Here is a 23,112-nt window from a genome sequence, read left to right on the forward strand (position 1 = left end):
ATTGGAAGCATGATGTGAAGATTTTAAGGATGAAATAAAGGGAAGAGGTTGCCATTTGAAAGTTTGAACAAAGAAAATGAATCCGGTACAATGCTGCCACAGATTCCCAGTGGGACCAGCATTGCAAATTTGGCATTTGGCAGACAATCTGCCTATAGGCGGGCTGAGAGGGTAAGAAACTGTCCATTTGTAACCTTAGTGTGTTTTTCTTTCTTACAGAGTGCAGCTGCAGCGCCAAGTCCTGTACTTGGAAACATTCCTCCAAATGATGGGATGCCAGGAGGCCCCATTCCTCCAGGCTTCTTTCAGGTACAAAGATTATCATCCTTTCTTGAAACTGTTTTGAATTGATTTTTCCTTAGTGAATCAGATTTATAAAAAGTTTCAGTTAATGTATGAGACCTATTTCCTTCGCATTTTGTGAATTCTGAGTGTTGGGGCTATAGGAAGGATTACAACCTCTCCACTACCCCAAGTAGATTTTAAGATTGGTTGGTACACTGGCTGCGGGTTGATGTGCACAGGAGATGGTGAGTTGTGTGTAACTCATTATTTCTTTCCAAGATTTATGTAGACTCTGACTTTGAAGCATTTCTTGCCTGTAGTGATACGAGGCAGACAAAGCATGCATTTATGGCTACTTCCGTAGGCAAGGCTTTCCAGAATAGGTTTCTAACTGGTCACTAGAGCCTACAAGGTGTGGGGTGTCACTCTGCTTCAAACATCATTGACCAGGAGACTTTCTCTCTGTTCCTGCTTGTCGTAGCCAGATTGAATGGATTTACAGACTGAAAATCAATCCCATAATAAACACGTCTCCCATGGCCTAGTCTTGGATTTGGACTCAAAACTGGGAGCTCCTGGCTCAGAGGCGGGGACACTTGCCATTGTATCACAAACCCCCTACAGTGTATGTATCACAGACCAAAGTGAAATGTATTGGAGACTGGCAGAGAAACCCAAGATACATGATCCCATGTTCAGAGTTGAATATTCACAACGCCGAATCTCCAGCTTTTAAAAGTGCTTTTTCATTCTTTTGTCTATAAATCCTGTCTCCAAGAATCAGAAATATTCTCCAAAGGTGCAGTTAGATTTAAGTCATCCACCTAAAGTTGACTGCGCACTGATTTTCGTTTAACAAATTCCACATGAGAATCTTTTATCAGGGACAGTGACTGATGAATCAGAGAAAGAACCCTTGAATTTTTTGGCTGTTGTTTTAAAATGCAATCTTGGTTGTGGTATAGGGATGTACTCCTTGTATGGTCAATTCCAAAGGGTTTTAATGTCTGTGGTGAAGAAATATATGATCGATCGCTTGTGTGTGGTTCAGTGCTGGCTGATTTTTAATTTTCCATTCAGGAATTATGGGTATATCAAGCATGAATAATTGTGAAAATTCTTTGGTTCATTGAAACAGGTACACACAGCAACAGCATTAGGAATGAGAATAGTTGACTGTATTTGCTATTCATTGTTCATAAAATTGAATAATCTAAAATTTCGCTGTTCATTTCCCCTCTTTCCCATCACTACTTCTGCTACTTCTCACTCTGTTATCTCTCTCTTGCTTGCTCTCCCCCCAAAAATTTGGATGAGTTGATGAAAAACAGCAATGTCTGTGGAATTCTGTTCTTCCATATGTCTGAATCTTGAGAAAATCTCAGTCCTACAGTACTGAGAGGCTGTTTCAGTCCATCATGCTTCCTGCTGGCCTTTGAAGGATCTCTTCCAATTATTACTGGATTGATCCAATTCATTCTTTGCTTCCCCACAGCCACACCAACTTCTTTCTTTATACTTAAATATCAGACAGCCTTAAAATTTATAATTCAACATGTATCTCCCACCCTTTTAATCTGTATATTGATATTTGCAAGAATTGCTTTATCCCAGAGATTGTTTAGCCCAGTAACTTAGATCTGTGACCTCTGGTTACTAACTCTCATATTAGCAGAAACATTTACTTCTATAGTCCTGTCAAAATGCTTTATGGCATTGAACGCCTCTTTAAATCTGCTGTAAATTTTCACTGCTTTAAGAATGAGAATCCCAAATTCTGTGATCCTTCTGCTTGGAGCTCCTCAACTCTGATATTTTATTGAAATCTTCTGCAGAAATGGAATAAAAAGACAAGAGTATTTAGGAAGTAAAATGCTTTGTGATAACAGTTACATCACCTTGTGTAGACTGGGTTAAGTTTGTTAAAGATTTTTTTTCCTCGAATAGGAAATTTTAATTAGCCTCTTATACAGCTTTTAGCTGTGTCCTTTATCATTGCCAAATGACGTTTGAAGGAATAGATGCTGCTTGTTGTGATAGGCATCATGTCAGAACCTCAGGAGGATTTTATAACAAACACGCAGTCAACTCACCAGAGAGCAGGTTTAATAGGGCCACATAATGGAAAAGGAAAAATGACATTCAGCACAAAGCCAGCAGGCAGATGTGTTAATTATGCAAGCACAGGAAATATGTAAATTTGTATTAATCTCACTTGGGGTAAGAAATTCCATAAACCCCAGACTGGGACCCACTAAAATTATTCCTAAAATTTTAAACCAATGGATGTGCAAGAGAAATAGTAAAAAATTCTTTAGTGTTCAAGAGAGATCATAGTGTTATACTATGAACAATGTTATTAAAATTACCAGTGTGATTATGCCCCAAAGCAACCATATTGATGGAAGGCACTTCTGGATATCCTGCATTCATAAAAGGTGCCATACAAATGCTAAATACTGAGGCAATTCTTGAGATTAATAGACTTGTTACAGGGTAATAATCTTCACATTTGTGTAAATCTAAGTGTGAATTGTCTACATTGTGCACTTATGGACTACGTGAACTAGTGGATTATATTGTTAATATGGAGTACGCAAAGAGAATGGTTGCACAGTTCTGATCTTCATCTTTAGCTACTCAACACAGATGCAGGGAGGTTCCTTGTGGGGAGGGAAATTTAGTTTCCCTCACCCATTGTCACTGCTGTATACTTTCCTGAAGACTTTTTTCCAGAGGATTTAAGAGTGGTGAAGAGTGGTTTTAATGGTGACTTGAGAGAAGATTTCCGTGTGGATGCAGTTTTATTCATTATAACTGCATGATAACCAAAGAATGCAATTTTAGATTCTTCCATCTCCTAGAGATGCTGATTCATGCAGGAATGTTCTTCCATTGACTCAGGGCATTTCCATATGAGTTTGGGTGATAAATGTTGACAAGCTTTTCAACAATTTGGGGATTGTACAGGTCATGACCTTGCACATTTTTCTCTCTGGAAATAATTAGGCATTTTGCATTTGTGCACTTTTTTCAGTATAATCTCCATCAATGTTTATAATGAAACCTGCTTGTGTAAACTCATTCACACCATCCTGCCAGTGGAGATGCTGCAACACTATGATATAATTGAAGCATGTAAAGTTTACATTGGTTGTTCCCATTGTAATTTACACAGCAATTCACCATAGATCGTTTTTGTAAAATGACAATGTTTTGAACCTTGAACTAATTTGTGTGTGATGATTTAACCAATTTCTGCCCGAGAGTAACTTCTTTTCACCTCTTGACTCTCTTTTGTGTAGTCTCACAGCAGAATAAATTAGTTTATATTCTCATTCTTTCTATAGCTATTAGATAGTGATATTAGAGAGCAGACAGTGTTCTGCCTTGATCATTACCTCAGGGCGAGTTGTTGCACCAATGTTTCAGCTTACGTACAATCAACTTGGGCAAACAGAGCATGGAAACTGACCAATTCCAAATGCGACGAACCTAACAGCTTGTTTGGTAGTGCATTCAATCAGTGAGCCACTGTGGGTTTTGAATTGATGCTCTGTTTTGAGCATTGTTTTTGTTTTGAGCATCTTTAGAATCAAAGATAGAAGTTTGGCTGTTGCATGCATTTGTGGGTTGGTTCCTCGCTACTCCAGAACACTGAAACTGGCTTTGCTGTCCCCTATGTGCTGTCACCAATGAGCTGCAAAGCATTGACAGTTCTACATTACATCACTGAAGAGGCCACTTGTCATTTATGAACCCAGATAGTCAAACTTGGCGAGTTCTTCTGTGTCAGGGCATTGTAGGCATTTAAGCCTTCAGTTGATATACTTGACATGTGCATAAATGCACCTTCCAATAGCATAACTAATAGTGATAGCAGTGGGAGCCCTGAAAGAACCACCTCCGCCCACCCCAACTGGTGTTGATTGGTATTATCATCTCTATCTTCTTCCCCCCCCCCCCACCCCAACACACACACACACACACACACACACACACACACACACACCCCATTGGATCATGACAATGCTCATTTTCCAGATTTGCATGGTAAATCTAATTATTTAATCTCTCCTTGTTTTAAAGATAGTGAACTATGAAGTTATGGCATTTCTAATGTCTGTGGTATATGTTTTGTATAGAATAATTGATGGGAGATTTATATTTGTTTTGTTGGAATTTGGAAAGTTTTAGACTGCAGCAATTGGATTTTCTCTTTCCTATGGAAACTAGCCATGCAGAGTTTGAACCTCCACTGATGAAATGGAAAGTTGCTCATAAATCAATGTCCACTGCTGTGTTTGCTATGCATCAGCAGTTAGTCTGCAGCACGTTGAATAACAAAGCAGCAAGGCTCATATGCCAACACTGCCCCCTAGTGGTTTTTGATGCACTGCTAAGAAGTGAACAATAGATACATTATCTAAATTTGTGCCTATCCTGGTGAGATTTTGCACCAATCTGAATGTTTCCAAAGTGGTGTTCGTGGAAGGATGTATTAGATACAATATTGAGTAATATACACCTTGCATGCACAGTAGGAAGGGAACGATGGGTTAGTTAGATTAGATTATTCCATTGCCAACGCAAAGATTTGATGGTCCACTGCCACATGCGTGTTTGCACTTTTTACTAATGTGATTCTCGTGTTTTAGTTTGTATGTGCTGCAGTTGCCGCAAAATGTACCACAATACCAGAGCGCACAGGACCAAAATATGCTGATGCTGATTATTGCCACCAATGTCAATGATTTAGACATGCTTTGACAGAATGTCTGCAGGAGGGCATACTGAAATTCTATTTAATAATGAAAATAAAATGAAATCACTGAATGCAATTCTATATCACTGTAATCATATCTGATGATTTTTCAGGCACTTTACATTCTTCAAAATAGAGCCATAATTAAACATGAACAAGATGTTAATTGTTATGAGTTTATGTAAGCATCAATCTGTTTATGATATGGTACAAACTTGGAGCCCCTTTCAACTGTACTCTGACCATACTCTGACTATAATGCACCTAATAAGACTGACACAAATGTCCAAATTGAGTTAATACTGCAAACACAGGGCTACATGTACGTTGTGTTGTCTGTTTAATATCATGTGCAGGGCTGTTTCTACATTGTCAATGTTAATACCATGTATGCAGGTTCGTATCTGTATTGTGCTGCATGCTGGGTCATTGTTTACATTTTGCCATGTGCCCCGGCTCCTACATGGGCAAGATTATGCTGTACTTTGTTCAAAATTAGGCTCTGAGCTAGTTTCAAAATGGTGAGGTCATGAGTTCAGTTTCCACTCGTCCATCACTTTCTGAACATGTTGCCGATCATGCCCCCACCCCCACCAATCTTCCTCTTCCCCTTCCCCACACACGCGCGCGCACATACACACCCATTCCAATATTCCAAACTGGAAAATTGGCTTAACTTGTAGATACATGGATAGGTTTATTTTAGAAATAGATTGTCTTTAATTTATTTAATTTTGAATGCACTTGTAATCTGAAACCAGTTGCATTCCTTCTAAAATCTGCTGGTCTCATATGCATCCTGTTTCTCAGTTGATCTGTGGAGGTGCGGTGCTGAGTGTTTGAATACAGCATCTCTAGGGAGGCTTTGAGGAAGTGGAGAGCCAGAGTTTTTAAAAATGCTTTTGTTGTGCAGACAGCTGGGCCCTCCCACCCCGGCATGGTGAGTTTTCTGGAGGATGTGATGTTTGTTGAAATGTTTACTTTGATGCTGCATCTGCAGTTACATTATCCGGGAAATACTTGTCAGAAGCATTAGTGCAAGAGGTCACAGTGGCGTGAGGTTTTGATTCATGCCTGAGAAATTGCTGCCAATTGGAAGGTTTTGCAAGGTCTTGGATTTCATGGGAGTTCGTGTTTTATGGGTTTCTTCAAATGCTTGCAGAGATACGTTAATGTTGAGAGTAGCTCTTGCATATATGTCTTCAAGTTTATTGGAGCTGTCAGTCATTGAATCCTTACATGAATATGTTGACTTGGCGCATAACCAATACTGTGCATAGATTGGAGAAATAGGTTTGTGATCTGCCTCAAAGAATGACTCTTTGAATATTCCTCAAAATAAATATTTTAGGAAAGAAATATTTTGAACTTTGAAGAGGATTACATATCAAACAATGTATGTTGTAGTTTGTTTGGTTCAAACTTGTTTATCTTGGTGGGATGAGAGAAATTGACTTTTTAATCCGAATGCTTTTAATTAGGAAGTCTTTCCTTCAAATAACTAGTACCCTTTCTTTGGAAACATGTTAGTCCCTCTTGTTCTTTCTAAGTGGGCTTTCCCCATTACACTACAATAAGTCAAATATTCACTTTCTTTAAAAACAAACAAACCACCTGGTTCAGTGAGTAAATGCACCACCTCTTGTGTTTGTGACACTGAGGCATACAGATAAGGAAAATGCTAAGCTCTGTCACAGGCCTCTGCTGATGTGGTTGACCTCAGTTTGGGCAGAAGTTGTACACTGATAAAAAGTGGCAACACTGAACTTGAAGGGAGAGGATTGCCAGACTTATGCTTATGAGTGTTTTGTAGGGCTCTTGATGGAAAGTGTGGACAGGACAGAACTGGGTGTTGTCAAACTGTAGGATTAAAGGGCATGTCAGGTTTACTTCAAGGAATCATGTCCCAGGAGGAGGAGAAGGGACAGGTTTCCTTTCGGCATCTAATTATCGGAGTACTCCTGATGAATTAACGTGAAGCAGTGCAATGTTAAGGTATTTGTTGAAGGTGGTGGAAGCTTGCAGTCATTGATTGCTCCCATTTCTGTGGAACATGTTCTTTTTTTTTAAACAACTTCATGGTTGTGCGCAAGCTGAAAACAATTTAATTGGCCAGGTGAGGGAGGAGTATTCTTTTCGGTCTTGATTTCTCTGCCTCTTTCCCTTCTGTTCAAAAAAGTTTTAAGATGTAAAACTTGAATTGCAGAATTTTTTTAAGATGTTGAACCTGCCAGCAAGTGTAGTGACTTGCTGTGAAGCTGCTCCTTGTCAGTCAAGAAATGGAAGTGGTTGGCTCAGTCTCGAACTAATTGGTCCAAAAGCTTTATTTACTGCGTTTCAACAGGAGTCTTTTAATGAAATGATGAGATGTAAATTCTGTAGTGTGTTCCATTCTCACCAACACAAAAGAACTACAGGTGCAAATGCATTCCGGCTTCATTAACTTCCACTCCCTTTTAATTTGCGTAATTTCATTTTCTCTCTTGCTCGTTGCTGTTAATTAGGGCATCCTCTAATCAGTACTATTTATCACAGTGGTACTCATGTTTGGTAAAGCTGCTTTGCAGAAATGCTAAATGGCTAATTAATGTCTGTTAATTAAGAAAATTGCTCGTGGTAACAAACTACATTGTCGCTGGCAGCAGCCTAGACACTAACACTTGTTGAAAGCACAAACATGGAAGGTCTGCAACAGCTGTTACACTTCTTTTTTTTAAAAAAAATCTTTGAGTGGCTCTGCGGTTCTCCGAGCCTTCTACAACTTGATGCGCTGACGCTATAACCCCCCTCCTCTGCTCTCTAACCTCTCGCAGGGACCCCCAGGTTCTCAGCCCTCGCCACATACACAGCCGCCTCCTCACAATCCTAACAACATGATGGGACCCCACAATCAGGTAATGAGCTGGTGCAATTGCTTGGGTTCATTTAATTCAAAAAGGGCGAGAGTTTCAACATTCGACTAATGATTTGACTTTGCTTGCTGTCATCTTACGTACGAGACTCCTAATCAGGTTGTCCCCAGAAGTGAAACTTCCAATTAAAGGTCTTTTAAATTAGATGGATTTTTTTTGCCTTTTATCAGCCCACACCACCTGCTTTTTTAAAAAAAATCAGGTTTTCTTCCCCATTGCTCTCCTACTTTCTCCTGAAGGCATGCACGTGATGTGGTTATATAGTATTGGTTCCTCTTCGATAATCTGCTGATTGGCCATTCTGATCCTTAGTGAATGTGAAGAGGTTGTTTGCCTCTGGAAGGCATCACAGTCAAGCTCTGAACTGCCCTGCCCCGCCCTGCCTTGCCATCTATTATAGAATGCACATGCTTCTCCACAACAGCCAATGCAAAGCAGGAATGCTGATCGATCTCCAGTCTCCCAACCTTGCCTCATAACATCTTTTTTAATATCACCTCCGCTTTCTCCTCTTTCCCCCTCTTCCCCCAAAATGCAACCCCTCAAAAACAACCCACTGATGCTTTGCCTTGGCACGGTCCATAACCTAAACCTTGGACTTAGTAGTCCACTTGGTTCAGTATCATCCTGTACGGTGCATTTATTCACTGAGCCATTGGGCAGGGTGAAGCCCTTGTCTTAAACTTGGTTATGTTAAGTCAGTCTGGCATGTTAGCATCATGGGAACATGTGCAACTGCAGACAGAAGGGGGCAAATACTTTTTGTTTTTGAACAGTAATGACCTGTTGGTCAAGACAGAATGATCCATGGGAGTTAGGAAGGTTCACTCCTGGGATAATCCGATTAGCCTTTCTATAATTTTTCCTTCTGTGATTGCAATTACTTTCCTATGTACTCAGCTTAGTGAGTAGATCACTGCCTTGATACTGGACCTGTGAACATTGTCATTTCTTTGTAACTGTGTTCCAAAAATACGTGTGTTTGAAATGTTGACAGCTGAGTTACGTTATTGGTATGTGTATATGTCTGTGTGTACATGTGTCGATATAAAATGTGCAATTCCTGTTCATAGCATTCTTACAGATTGTTACATCGCCTTACTCTGCAGTGTTGAAGAATGTCATCACACACTTTCCAACCAAGTTCCTCAGTCAGAGTCCATTATATTGAGAAATCATTGCCTGCAAAATTGTATACATTTAACTTGTGTTGAATCCTTTAAATACGAGTCAGACGAGAAGCCATTAATACTCCTGATGACCTGTATATAAATACAATTTTATGATGCAAAAACTTAATGTCCTAAATTATTGGTGATTACAAATAGGTTTTTTTTCCTTTATTCCAGCAAGAAATCCAAATTTGATATTTTTTCTTCCTTTCTTCCTTTGTCCTCTGGCTGCAACAAACTAGCCAATAAGAGGTGGCCAAGAGAAGTCTGCGTTGTTTCCAAATTCCCCTTCTCTTTCTGGGAGATGGTTGTCTGTTTGCAAAAATTCAAGAAAATTGATTGACTGTATAACTGTCGATCTTGGCCAATGGTATGCAGGAATTTAGTGCATAAGTGGATATATCACATATTTAATGGGGAGCCTCTGAATTAGATTTTTTTCTTTTTGCGAGCCTAAGATTTCCAGTATTCTCAGTATTTTTTGGTTTTGTTTAGATTTATTGTAGCTTTACTTATTGAGAGGAAATGTTTGTAAATATCTATTTAAATATATTTGTAAAATTGCTTAGTTTGCATTTCAGATTTGTAAAGTAAGGCAAGTTCTTTGTAACTGAACTGATACGGAGTTTCATTGTTGACCTTTGCAACTTTACTGATCTGAACATCCCAAAGTTTAGCTTCAGCAGCAGCGGCTTCTCAACAGTGGCAGATGCCTTAATTTGCCAGAAATCAATGTGTGAACTGTTTTACTGTTTTTGAGCACGCCTGACAATTGACAATGTAGTGCATTGTTTAATTATCGCAACCAGTTTGCTACTATATGAATCAAGGTTGTTCAAAGTTAAAGCTACAAGCACCACCATCACCACCCCCAATTCCCCATTTTTTTTTTGGGAGGATCAGGGAAATTGAGTGTGAGCGTACAATATCCAGTCAGACAGCTTTCTTTGTGGTGCTTACATCAGGGCATTTCAAGGGAAATTGAGATAGTTAAAAGCAAAGGAGAAAGTGAGGACTGCAGATGCTTGAGATCAGAGCTGAAAATGTGTTGCTGGAAAAACGCAGCAGGTCAGGCAGCATCCAAGGAACAGGAAATTCGACGTTTTGGGCATGAGCCCTTCTTCAGAAATGAGGGAAATGTGTCCAGCAGGCTGAGATAAAAGGTAGGGAGGAGGGACTTGGGGGCGGGGCGTTGGAAATGCGATAGGTGGAAGGAGGTCAAGGTGAGGGTGATAGGCCGGAGTGGGGGTGGGGGCGGAGAGGTCAGGAAGAAGATTGCAGGTTAGGAGGGCGGTGCTGAGTTCGAGGGATTTGACTGAGACAAGGTGGGGGGGAGGGGAAATGAGGAAACTGGAGATATCTGAGTTCATCTCTTGTGATTGGAGGATTCCTAGGCGGAAGATGAGGCGCTCTTTCTCCAGCCGCCGTGTTGTTATGGTCTGGCGATGGAGGAGTCCAAGGAACTGCATGTCCTTGGTGGAGTGGGAGGGGGAGTTGAAGTGTTGAGCCACAGGGTGGTTGGGTTGGGGTCCAGGTGTCCCAGAGGTATTCTCTGAAACATTCCGCAAGTAGGTGGCCTGTCTCCCCAGTATAGAGGAGGCCGCATCGGGTGCAGCGGATGCAGTAAATGATGTGTGTGGAGGTGCAGGTGAATTTGTGGCGGATATGGAAGGATTACTTGGGGTCTCGGAGGGAAGTAAGGGGGGAGGTGTGGGCGCAAATTTTGCATTTCTTGTGGTTGCAGGGGAAGGTGCCAGGAGTGGAGGTTGGGTTGGTGGCGGGTGTGGACTTGATGAGGGAGTCACGGAGGGAGTGGTCTTTTCGGAATGCTGATAGGGGAGGGGAGGGAAATATATCTCTGGTGGTGGGGTCTGTTTGGAGGTGGCGGAAATGACAGCGGATGATACGATGTATATGGAGGTTGGTGGGGTGGTAGGTGAGGACCAGTGGGGTTCTGCCCTGGTGACAATTGGAGGGTTGGGGCTCAAGGGCGGAGGAGCGGGAAGTGGAGGAGATGCGGTGGAGAGTATCATCGATCACGTCTGGGGGGAAATTGTGGTCTTTGAAGGAGGAGGCCATCTGGGTTGTACGGTATTGGAACTGCAGAGACGAAGGAATTGGGAATATGGGATGGCGTTTTTACAGGGAGCAGGGTGGGGGGTGCTGGAGATGTAGTCTAGGTAGCTGTGGGAGTCGGTCGGTTTATAATAAATGTCCGTGTTGATTTGGTCGTCCGAGATAGGAATGAAAAGGTCTAGGAAGGGGAGGGAGGAGTCTGAGACTGTCCAGGTAAATTTGAGGTCGGGATGGAAGGTGTTGGTAAAGTGGATGAACTGTTCAACCTCCTCGTGGGAGCACGAGCAGCGCCGATACAGTCATCGATGTAGCGGAGGAAAAGGTGGGGGGTAGTGCCAGAGTAGCTGCGGAAGATGGACTGTTCCACATATCCTACGAAGAGGCAGGCATTGCTGGGACCCATGCCGGTGCCCATGGCAACTCCCATGCATACCTCGACATGGTCCTGTCCCCCTTAGTCCAAGAAATCCCCACCTATGTTCGGGACAGCACCCATGCCCCCCACCTCCTCCATGATTTTCGCTTCCCCAGTCCCCAACGCCTTATCTTCACCATGGACATCCAGTCCCTGTACACCTCCATCCCCCATCACAAAGGACTCAAAGCCCTCCGCTTCTTCCTTTCCCGCCGCACCAACCAGTATCCCTCCACTGACACCCTCCTTCGACTGACTGAACTGGTCCTCACCCTGAACAACTTCTCTTTACAATCCTCCCACTTCCTCCAAACCAAAGGAGTAGCCATGGGCACCGGCATGGGTCCCAGCAATGCCTGCCTCTTCGTAGGATATGTGGAACAGTCCATCTTCTGCAGCTACACTGGTACCCCCCCACCTTTGACCCCCCCCCCCCCCCCCCCCCCCAACCCTGCTCCCTGTAAAAACGCCATCCCACATTCCCAATTCCTTCGTCTCCGCCACATCTGCTCCCTGGAGGACCAGTTCCAATACCGTACAACCCAGATGGCCTCCTCCTTCAAAGACCGCAATTTCCCCCCAGACGTGATCGACGATGCCCTCCATCGCATCTCCTCCACTTCCCGCTCCTCCGCCGTTGAGCCCCGACCCTCCAATCGCCACCTGGACAGAACCCCACTGGTCTTCACCTACCACCCCACCAACCTCCATATACATCATATCATCCGCCATCATTTCCACCACCTCCAAACGGACCCCACCACCAGAGATATATTTCCCTCTCCTCCCCTATCAGCATTCCAAAAAGACCACTCCCTCCGTGACTCCGTCGTCAGGTCTCACACCACCCACCAACCCAACCTCCACTCCCGGCACCTTCCCCTGCAACCGCAAGAAATGCAAAGCTTGGGGCCCCCCCCCCCTACTTCCCTCCGAACCCCCAAGTAATCCTTCCATATCCGCCACAAATTCACTTGCACCTTCACACACACCATTTACTGCATCCGCTGCACCCGATGTGGCCTCCTCTATATTGGGAAGACAGGCCGCCTACTTGCGGAACGTTTCAGAGAACGCCTCTAGGACACCCGGACCAACCAATCCAACCACCCCGTGGCTCAACACTTCAACTCCCCCTCCCACTCCACCAAGGACATGCAGGTCCTTGGACTCCTCCATCGCCAGACCATAGCAACACGACAGCTGGAGGAAGGGCACCTTATCTTCTGCCTAGGAACCCTCCAACCACAAGGGATGAACTCTGATTTCTCCAGTTTCCTCATTTCCCCTCCCCCCACCTTGTCTCAGTCAAATCTCTCGAACTCAGCACCGCCTTCCTAACCTGCAATCTTCTTCCTGACCTCTCCGGCCTATCACCCTTACCTTGACCTCCTTCCACCTATCGCATTTCCAACGCCCCTCCCCCAAGTCCCTCCTCCCTACCTTTTATCTCAGCCTGCTGGACACACTTCCCTCATTACTGAAGAAGGGCTCATGCCCGAAACATTGGTTCTCCTGCTCCTTGGGATGCTGCCTGACCTGCTGCGCTTTTCCAGCAACACATAGTTAAAAGCAAAGCACGTTTAAAAAGTGAATTACGATTTTCCTTTCAATGACGCCACAAAGTCGTCATAATTTTGGTCCAGATCCAATATGCAACCATGGGTTCGCTCTCAAGTAATTTATTCCTACAAGTCATATCACTCAGTCTCTATTTTCATTTTCTCCGTGGCCTTTTATGCGGAATCATACCACTTGGGTAGCAAATTGTGCTGATCACACAACAAGTTAAGGAATTCAAAGTGTTTGATGTGATATCGTACCTCAAAGTGCCAGGTCACTTTGCTTTCACTTTGGTAATTTATTTAATATTGCAGGAGTTTACAGGTTTTCAACTTTGATTTACTTAAGAACGTACTGTTAGAAGTTTAGCTGATTGGAGACTTAACCAATTCTGTGTAATTGCAGCCTTTTATGTCACCGCGATACGCAGGAGGTCCAAGGCCCCCTATCAGAATGGGAAGCCAGGTACTGTACCAACTGTTTCTCTCACTGCCACAATGGTGCTAACTGTATTTAGCTAACTGGCTTGTTAAGATTGTTTAATACTGAGTGAGTGAAAGAAAGTTTGGAAGAAGAGTAGGTAATTCAACCCCTTTTGCCTGTTTTAAAACTTCACGAGTGGGATTGATTTAATTTCATCCACCATTCTTTACTACATACCCTTTTATATTTTGTCTCTCAAAAACCTAACAATCTCAAGTGTAAAGTTATCAATTGAGCTATAATCTCGTACTTGTGAGAATAGATTTGATATTTTCACCACTCTGTTTCACTTGCATGCAGAAATATTCCTTGGCTTGTCTCTTAAATGACTTGGCTGTCTTTCAGGTTGTTCTTAGCCTAAACTCCAATTGTTGGCAGAAAAGTTTCTCTCTATCTGTTCTGTCATTTTGTTTTGTTTTCAAATCCTAAACCTTGGGGTCAAATTATCCCTTAACTACCTGTTCTCAAAGGAATGCATGTGAAGTTCACATGTCCTTATCTCTGTTGGATTTTGGGAATAATTTCAATGTGTGTTGTGTTTCTTCCAAGCCAAACACAGCCAAAGTTGCTGACAGACTTTGCACAATACTCCTCCAGATGTAGTCTAACCAGAACTTGTGGTGGGTCATAGAATTTTATCTTACCAGTGCTCTGGTCCTCAAGATGTAAAGGTTGACATTCCACTCTATTCCACTCTCTTTTTTGCTGATTGCTTTTATATTTTAGAAATCTGTGGCTATGGATGCCTCAGCGTTTTGGCGATCCACTATTCCTAACTTTTAAATAATAATGAAATGTTGCCATTTTATTCAAAAGTGTATTAAACATGAGCTGTGTTGTGTTTGTTGTCAAACCAACTGTGCAATTTTTTTCATAGCATTTCTTCTGCAAATATTGAGTTATAACCTCAGTTGGTTTAAATGTCAGATTTGTAAAGATAGAGCTGTTTAGTTTAGAGATTAGTGTCATTAGTTCCCCATCTGAATTTCAATATCTGGGACACTTCAGAACATAAGAACTGGGAGGAAGAGTAGGCCATTCAGCCCTTCGAGCCTATTCTGCCATTCATTAAGATAAAGGCTTATCTTTTTGTGGACCCACTCTATTTCCCAGCATTTTCACCATATCCCTTAATTCCTTTATATTTCAAAAAAGTATCTATCTCAGCTTTAAAACGGATTACTGAAGTAGCATCAACTACTTCCCTGGGCAAGGAATTCCATATTTACAACCCTCTGGGTGAAGAAGTTCCTTCTTAGTTCAGTTTTAAACCTGCTTCCTCTAATCTTGAGGCCATGCCCTCTTATCCTAGTTTCACCTACCAGTAGAAACATCCTCTCTATTTCTGTTTTATTGATTCCCTTCATAATTTTATTTATTTCTATAAGATCCTTCCACATTCTTCTAAATTCCAATAAATATAATCCCAGTGTACTCAGCCATTCCTCGTAAGCCAACCCCCTCAACTCCAAAATCAACCTTGTGAACCTCCACTGCCACTACTTTCTTCCTTAAGCAAGGAGACCAAATCTGCATGCCGTACTCCAGGTGTGGCCTCAACAGCACCTTGTACAGTTGTAACATTAGCCCTCTGCTTTTAAACTCGACCCCTTTAGCAATGAAGGACAGAATTCCATTTGCCTTCCTAATCACTTGTACTTGCAGACCAACCTTCTGTGATTCATGCACAAGGACACCCAGGTCCTTCTGCAATTCAGCATGCTGCAACTTTTACCATTCAAGTAGTAATCTATTTTGTGGTTACGCCTACCAAAACGTACGATTTCACATTTGTTAACATTTGTATTCCATCTGCCAGACCTTTGTCCACTCACTCTATGTACCTCTGTTCCTCTGCAAAGTTTCACAGTCCTCTGCACATTTTGCTCTGCCAGTCATCTGAGTGTCATCAGCAAATTTTGACACCGTACACATGGTCCTCAACTCCAAACCATCTATATAAGTTGTAAATAATTATTGTCCCAACACCGATCCCTGAGGCACACCACTAGTCACTGATTGCCAGCCAGAGCAACACTCATTTATCCTCACTCTTTGCTTCCTGTCAGTCAACCAATCCTGTATGCTTGCTAATATTCTAGCCCTACCGCCATGCATCCTTGTCTTTTGGAAATCTAGGTACACCACATTCACTGAGTCCCTGTTGTCCACCTTGTGAAATGACTTCATAGAATTGCAAAGGATTTGTAAAGCATGACCTGTCCTTCATGAACCCATGTTGCGTCTGTACAATGGGACAATTTCTTTCGACATGTCCTGCTACTTCTTCCTTGATAATAGACTCAAATATCTTCCCCACTACAGAGGTTAAGCTCACTGGTCTGTAACTTCCCTTTTTTTTGTCATCATGCCTTTTTGAAACAGTGTGATCACATTTGCTATTTTCCAATCTGCTGGGACTGCCCCATAGGGCAGCAAATTTTGGAAAATTACTGCCATTTCATTTAGTACCCTGGGATGCATTCCATCAGGGCCAGGAGACTTATCTATCCTGAGCTCCATTAGCTTACCCAACACTACCTCTTCCATAATAATAATAATTGTTTCCAGGTCCTCACCTACCTTTGTCTCTTCGTCCCTTACTGGCATGTTATTCGTGTCCTCCGCTGTGAAGACTGATGCAAAATACCTGTTCAATTTCTCAGTCATTTCATCATATCCCATAACTAACTGCCCCTTCTCATCCTCTAAAGGACCAACATTTAATTTAGCCACTCTTTTCATTTTATATATTTATAGAATTTTTTGCGATCTGTCTTAATATTCTGTGCTGGATTTTTTTTCCTTTCTGATGGCCTTTTTGAAGTTTTCTCCATCTTCTAAATTCCTGCTTTTTGGTCACTTTAGGTGCCTTCTCTTTCACTTTGATAGCCTGCCTTATTTCCTTAGACACACATGGCAGATTACCCCTGCTCTTACAGTTCTTCCTGCTCACTGGAATATACTTTTGCTGAGCACTTTGAAAAATTTTTGGAAGGTCCTCCACTGCTCATCAACTGTTGCACCACTGTTTCCAATTTATTTTGGCCAGGTCCTCCCTCATTCTATCATAGTCCCCCCAATCCAAGCTCACAACCCTGGTATTGGATTTTATCTTCATACTATCCAGCTGTATTTTAAAATCAACCACACTCTGATCATCCCTTCCAAGAGGATCCCTATGAGATCACTAATTATTCCTGCCTCATTACACAGAACCAGATCTAGGATAGCTTGCTCCATCATCAGTTCCATTCTATGCTATTCAAGAAAACTATTACTGATATACTCAACCAACTCCTCCTCCAGGCTACCCTGACCGAACTGATTCAACCAATCTACATGTAGATTAAAATCCCCCATGATAATTGCCGTACCATTTTTGCAGGCATTAGTTCTTTCTTTGTTTATTGTCTGCCCAATATGATATTATTTTGTGGCCTAAAGACTATGCTTCCAGCAAATATATGTTGAAACATGCAGCACGGTATCTACACAGCAGTAAAAGATTTTAGGAATTTGAGCTGAAAGTCTGGTTACAGAGATGGTTTTCCTTAGTTACTTGCATGGTGGGTATGTCTTGGGATTTGAAACCAATACTTTTGAGAGCATGTTCAGTTTCTTTGAAAAAGACAATAGTACCTAAGTTGGGAAATAATAACTTGAATGTCGAGGTACACCTTGGATTTCAAAGTCAGAGTATGGCTCCTTGTGGTTTGCAATCCCTTCATTTAAAGTACTACCTTGTAGTGCCCAAAGGTGTGAGTGTTACGTTCCATAACAGCTTTCAAGTCACCTTGGAGAGACATGTTTCTGGAAGCAGCAGAGAACAGCACTAGTACCTCTTCAAAAGATCAATCTTCAGTTGAGTTAAGGCAGTGTGAGGACTTATTTTGTTTGTGGCATCACAACTGAATGCTATTAAGCACCTTTACTGTTCTGTAACTCGATGCTCAAGAGTGGGAAACCTCCCAATTTCAACATCCTAGCATTTGCTACCAGGTTATGGTCTGTTATGTCTCCTCTTGTTCCTTCACCTCCATCTGCATTTCCTGTCCTGCCACTTCACAAAAGATTTTTTACCCCATAAGGAAATATTTTTAATTTCGCCAGCTACTGAAAACAGTGAATACATTTACTGGATTGATTTTTAAATGCATTTACCAATGTTAAATTAATTCAACTTTTGTTTTTCTTTAAAAAAGCTAAATAAAGATGATGTGTTTCTCTTTTTTTTTACTTCCCTGTCATCCTTTTAACATGGGGAGCTTTTACAGATTTAGTTCGCAGGTTTATTTCCATAGAATGAGCACAGTCCTTGCAATGTGCTTGCGCTCCCAATACCCTATGACCAATTGAAATGCTGCTTTTATTACTATGTTGCATAAAACTCATTTGTTATTCCTTTAATGGATGTTAGTTAATAGTTATGATATCATTGCCTGAGACCCCACACTCTTAAAAAGATTCAAATAACATTAGCTACGTTTCAAGCCTTTTTTAAGTAGTGAATTTGATATTTTCAGGGGGTTTTCCTTGACGGTATCTAAAACTGCCGAAACTGTTTACTGTCAATTCAGTTGTTACATTGCAACAGCAATGTTCACTGACTTTTCTACCTCTAGGAGCACAGTCCTCATTCATAGTGGGAACTGTTGGATGTAAAATGGGATTGCCTGTATGATACATGTCCTATTTCAGTTAGATCACAACAGACAATTGCCAAGCTTTCCCAGGTCAGGTTAGTGTTGCCTATGTGTAATTTTAAAAGCAGCTTGGTTTTGTTTAGAAAATGGAGTAATCCAGCTGGAGAGCACCGATATGAAGTCAGTAATGTTGAATTTCAGTTTGGTCTATTATTTGATAACTAGTTTGGCCATGTGTCGAATATGTAATACATTGTGGAGACATTGAGTAGAAATTTCTCCTGAGCCTTGTGAAACTGAGGTGAGCCTTCAACAGCTCCAGGCAGTATCATGAGTGCTGCTGCATTAGGAGAATTACTTTGCTGTTCAGCACTGCACCCAAGTGAGCATACTCTAGTGACTAGCGTATACAGTAAAACTAATAGCATCATAGCAACAGAAGTGAAAACTGAAATTGTAGAGTTCACTATTTTGTTGTGTGATTATGCAAAACTTGGATGTTAAGCTTTTTCCAATGCAAATTTTTTTTGCTATCAAATTTGGGGAAATTTTTAGTTATGCAATATGTGTTTTCAATGTGGATTTTAATATATATGTTTTGAAGCATTGAGTACAAGTTGCACCCAGCCAGAATTGTTGCTGAGTTCATGATTCTGCAACAATGCACTGTTTGCTTTGCTGCCAAAATAATTAGTTTGGCCAGATTTCTTAATCCTTAATCAGTTTGTTTGGATTTGTGATGGTTTGAAATCAAATCATTTTTTGGGAATTGAGAAAATTTCTTTTGATAATGGATCAGAGACATGTCATCCACTGATCTAACAAATGGTTCATATGCATTTATTTTAAAAAATGTTTCCAAGTAATATCCTTGATCCTCAGCCGCCTTTTACGTTTTAAAAACCTAAGACCAGTCTTTGTTCGTTTTGTCATGAGCTTGTTTTCATTGTGTTCTCTTCTACTGGAGCTAGGGTATGATGTAGGTCCCCCAATAGTTCTGTGGAGTTGAGCCTTGTGGACCAGGCAAGTGTAATCCTGCAGTTGCTACTTGATTATTGATCTGAGCAGTAAGAGTGTGTGTGTTTCACTGACTTTTGAGGTTCTGGCTGAGGCTAGATGGTGTCCTGTGCTATAAATGTAAATGATTCTGTCAGTCAGAGACAAAATCTGTAAGAATTCCCATACCAAGCTATGATGCAATGTCTATTGATGGAAAATGTTTGTCTTGAGATTAGGGGAGTGCAGGATTGGATTGGTTTGTAATTTTCCCAAAAGTTCAAACAGCGACACTGTCTAGATGACTTCGACAAGGTAGCAAACAGTGGCAAGTAGCTTATGGTACCATATCCTGGTGATAGTATCTGCTTTCTGGAAGAAATCTGGATATGGTTGGGGTCATTTTGTTACTGTATATTTTGTGGTGTTACTTTGTTAGTCAGTTTTCTGTGCAAAGCTATAGGTTTTTAGACATCCATATTGTAGGCATATACAGTTCTGTATTGCTGACAACTGGAAGGTGTGTATCTGGAAGTACTGACTACAGGGCAACCTCAATTATCCAAACAACGTGGGCAGGGAGTATTTTGTTCGGACAATCGAATGTTCGGATAACCCTGTTTACCCAAGCATCGCGATCTTGAGATCTTGTTCGGATAATTCTAAATTCAGATAATTGAAGTGGTAGTGTACTTGGGAGTGGGATGTTTTGGTTGTCTATTTAACCCTCTATTAACTTTCCTTCCTATCACTTTACAGCTTGTATATAAGCCATCATATACATCTCAATTGGAAGTGGAGTTATGATATAGTAATGTTTTAATGTATTCAGCCCCCAGGTGGTGTTCCAGGTGCACAGCCATTGCTACCCAACACATTGGATCCCACGCGACAACAAGGTGAGGTGTGTTCACAGTCTACTGAGATTTTAAAAATATTTATGGGCTCAGGATGTGTAAATAGTTTCTTCTGCCGTCTACAGGGCACCCTGGTATGGGTGGACCAATGCAGAGAATGAATCCTCCCCCACGAGGAATGGGCCCAATGGGACAGCAGGTAAGGGACACAGGCTGCGACATTTCACTTTCTGGTCATTGAATGTACTGCTCTGTTAGTATTGAAACGCCAAATTAATTTTTGTGCCCACCAGTTGACAGTCAGTTAGCTGCCACCTGTTTTGCAATTTCTCTGTGTCCGTGATTTAGTTCTTACATCTTGTGTTTAGAATATGTAGGTCAGTTGCAAGGTTAAATCTGTTTTTGCTGATCTGAAAATGTAACAATTGTTCACGGTACCTCTAATCTAGAGAAAATAGTAAGAAGAATGACTACATCCCTGTTAGACTGGCCTCGCTGTGTAGTGTTACATCCTTGAATCAGAAGTGATGATTTTGACTCCCACACCAAAAGGTTTAGCACATGACCTAGGCTGACTCTTCAATGCCATACGGAGGCAATGCCATATGGTGCCTTTTTTGAGATGTTAACTTGAAGTCCTATTTACCACTTTAGGTGGACTGATAAAGCTGCCGTGACATTATTCCAAGCATTCTCAAGGCAGATATTTACTCCTCAACTATTGTCACCAAAGCAGAGTATCTGATTATTTATGTTAGTGCTGTTAGTGTTGTATCATGCTGACTGTCTTCCTTTTGTCTTGTGCTCATTACACTCCAATGTTCGAAATACTGTATTTCAAACCCTATGGTATAACAAATTATTCTGGCCAGAGGGAAAAAGTAGAATGGTGTTGTTTCTCTGGTGCCAGGATCAAGGATGTCTCAGAGGGTGCAGAATGTTCTCACGGGGGAGAGGGGCCAGCAAGAGGTCATTGTCCACATTGCAACCAACGACATTGGAAGAGAAAAGGTTGAGACTCTGAAGGGAGATTACAGAGAGTTAGGCAGAAATTTAAAAAGTAGGTCCTCAAGACTAGTAATATTTGGATTACTCCAAGTGCAACGAGCTAGTGAGGGCAGGAATAGAAGGATAGAGCAGATGAATGCATGGCTGAGGAGCTGGTTTATGGGAGAAGGATTCACAATTTTGGATCATTGGAATCTCTTTTAGAGTAGAAGTGACCTGTACCAGAAGGATGCATTGCACCTAAATTGAAAGGGGACTAATATACTGGCTGGGAAATTTGCTAGAACTGCTTGGGAAGATTTAAACTAGTAAGGTGGGGGGGGTGGGACCCAGGGGAATAGTGAGGAAAGAGATCGATCCGAGACGGGTACAGCTGAGAACAGAAGAGAGTCAAACAGTCATGGCAGGCAGGGACAAGGTAGGAGAAAGGGAGGACTGCAGATGCTGGAGATCAGAGCTGAAAATGTGTTGCTGGAAAAGCGCAGCAGGTCAGGCAGCATCCAAGGAGCAGGAGAGTCGACGTTTCGGGCACGAGCCCTTGGATGCTGCCTGACCTGCGTCTTTCCAGCAGGGACAAGATAGGACTAATTAAACTGCATTTATTTCAATGCAAGGGGCGTAACGGGGAAGGCAGATGAACTCAGGGCATGGTTAGGAACATGGGACTGGGATATCATAGCAATTACAGAAACATGGCTCAGGGATGGGCAGGACTGGCAGCTTAATGTTCCAGGATACAAATGCTACAGGAAGGATAGAAAGGGAGGCAAGAGAGGAGGGGGAGTGGCATTTTTGATAAGGGATAGCATTACAGCTGTGCTGAGGGAGGATATTCCTGGAAATACATCCAGGCAAGTTATTTGGGTGGAACTGAGAAATAAGAAAGGGATGATCACCTTATTGGGATTGTATTATGGACCCCCCCCCCAATAGTCAGAGGGAAATTGAGAAACAAACTTGTATGGAAAACTCAGCTATCTGTAAGAATAATAGGGTAGTTATGGTAGGGGATTTTAACTTTCCAAATATGGACTGGTACTACCATAGTGTTAAGAGTTTAGATGGAGAGGAATTTCTTAAGTGTATACAAGACAATTTTCTGATTCAGTATGTGGATGTACCTACTAGAGAAGGTGCAAAACTTGACCTACTCTTGGGAAATAAGGCAGGGCAGGTGACTGAGGTGTCAGTGGGGGAACACTTTGGGGCCAGTGACCATAATTCTATTCATTTTAAAATAGTGATGGAAAAGGATAGACCAGATCTAAAAGTTGAAGTCCTAAATTGGAGATAGGCCAATTTTGAAGGTATTAGGCAAGAACTTTCGAAAGCCAATTGGAGGCAGATGTTCGCAGGTAAAGGGACGGCTGGAAAATGGGAAGTCTTCAGAAATGAGATAACAAGAATCCAGAGAAAGTATATTCCTGTCAGGGTGAAAGGGAAGGCTGGATGACTAAAGAAATTGAGAGTTTGGTTAAGAAAAAGAGTGAATCCTTAGAGTATAAATTAAGTAGGAGTATACTTAAGAGGGAAATCAGGAGGGCAGAACGGGGACATGAGATAGCGTTGGCAAATAAAATTAAGAAGAATCCAAAGGGTTTTTACAAACATATTAAGGGCAAAAGGGTAACCAGGGAAAGAATAGGGTCCCTCAAAGATCAGCAAGGCGGCCTTTGTGTGGAGCTACAGAAAATGGGGAGATACTAAATGAATATTTTGCATCAGTATTTACTGTGGAAAAGGATATGGAAGATATAGACTGTCGGGAAATAGATGGTGACATCTTGCAAAATGTCTAGATTACAGATGAGGAAGTGCTGGATGTCTTGAAACGGTTAAAGGTGGATAAATCCCCAGGTCCTGATCAGGTGTACCTGAGAACTCTGGGAATCTAGAGAAGTGATTGCTGGGCCTCTTGCTGAGATATTTGTATC

At 41.8% G+C, this 23,112-nt stretch overlaps 1 protein-coding gene across 8 annotated transcripts in view; it reads left to right on the forward strand.

Moving 5' to 3' along the window:
- LOC132819011 (single-stranded DNA-binding protein 3) overlaps positions 1–23,112 on the forward strand; it is a 195,420-nt gene that overhangs the window by 145,967 nt on the left and 26,341 nt on the right. For 4 of the 8 annotated variants that reach the window (XM_060830250.1, XM_060830251.1, XM_060830252.1 and 1 more), the window contains exons 5-9: positions 220–309; positions 7,864–7,944; positions 13,594–13,653; positions 20,146–20,212; positions 20,296–20,369. In XM_060830250.1, the coding sequence (XP_060686233.1) occupies positions 220–309; positions 7,864–7,944; positions 13,594–13,653; positions 20,146–20,212; positions 20,296–20,369 (372 nt within the window). The remainder of the gene's footprint in view (positions 1–219; positions 310–7,863; positions 7,945–13,593; positions 13,654–20,145; positions 20,213–20,295; positions 20,370–23,112) is intronic. The other 4 variants (XM_060830253.1, XM_060830255.1, XM_060830256.1 and 1 more) reach the window with 1 other exon arrangement.

This window comes from Hemiscyllium ocellatum, chromosome 9 (genome assembly GCF_020745735.1).
Source record: "Hemiscyllium ocellatum isolate sHemOce1 chromosome 9, sHemOce1.pat.X.cur, whole genome shotgun sequence".
NCBI classification, from domain to species: domain Eukaryota; kingdom Metazoa; phylum Chordata; class Chondrichthyes; order Orectolobiformes; family Hemiscylliidae; genus Hemiscyllium; species Hemiscyllium ocellatum.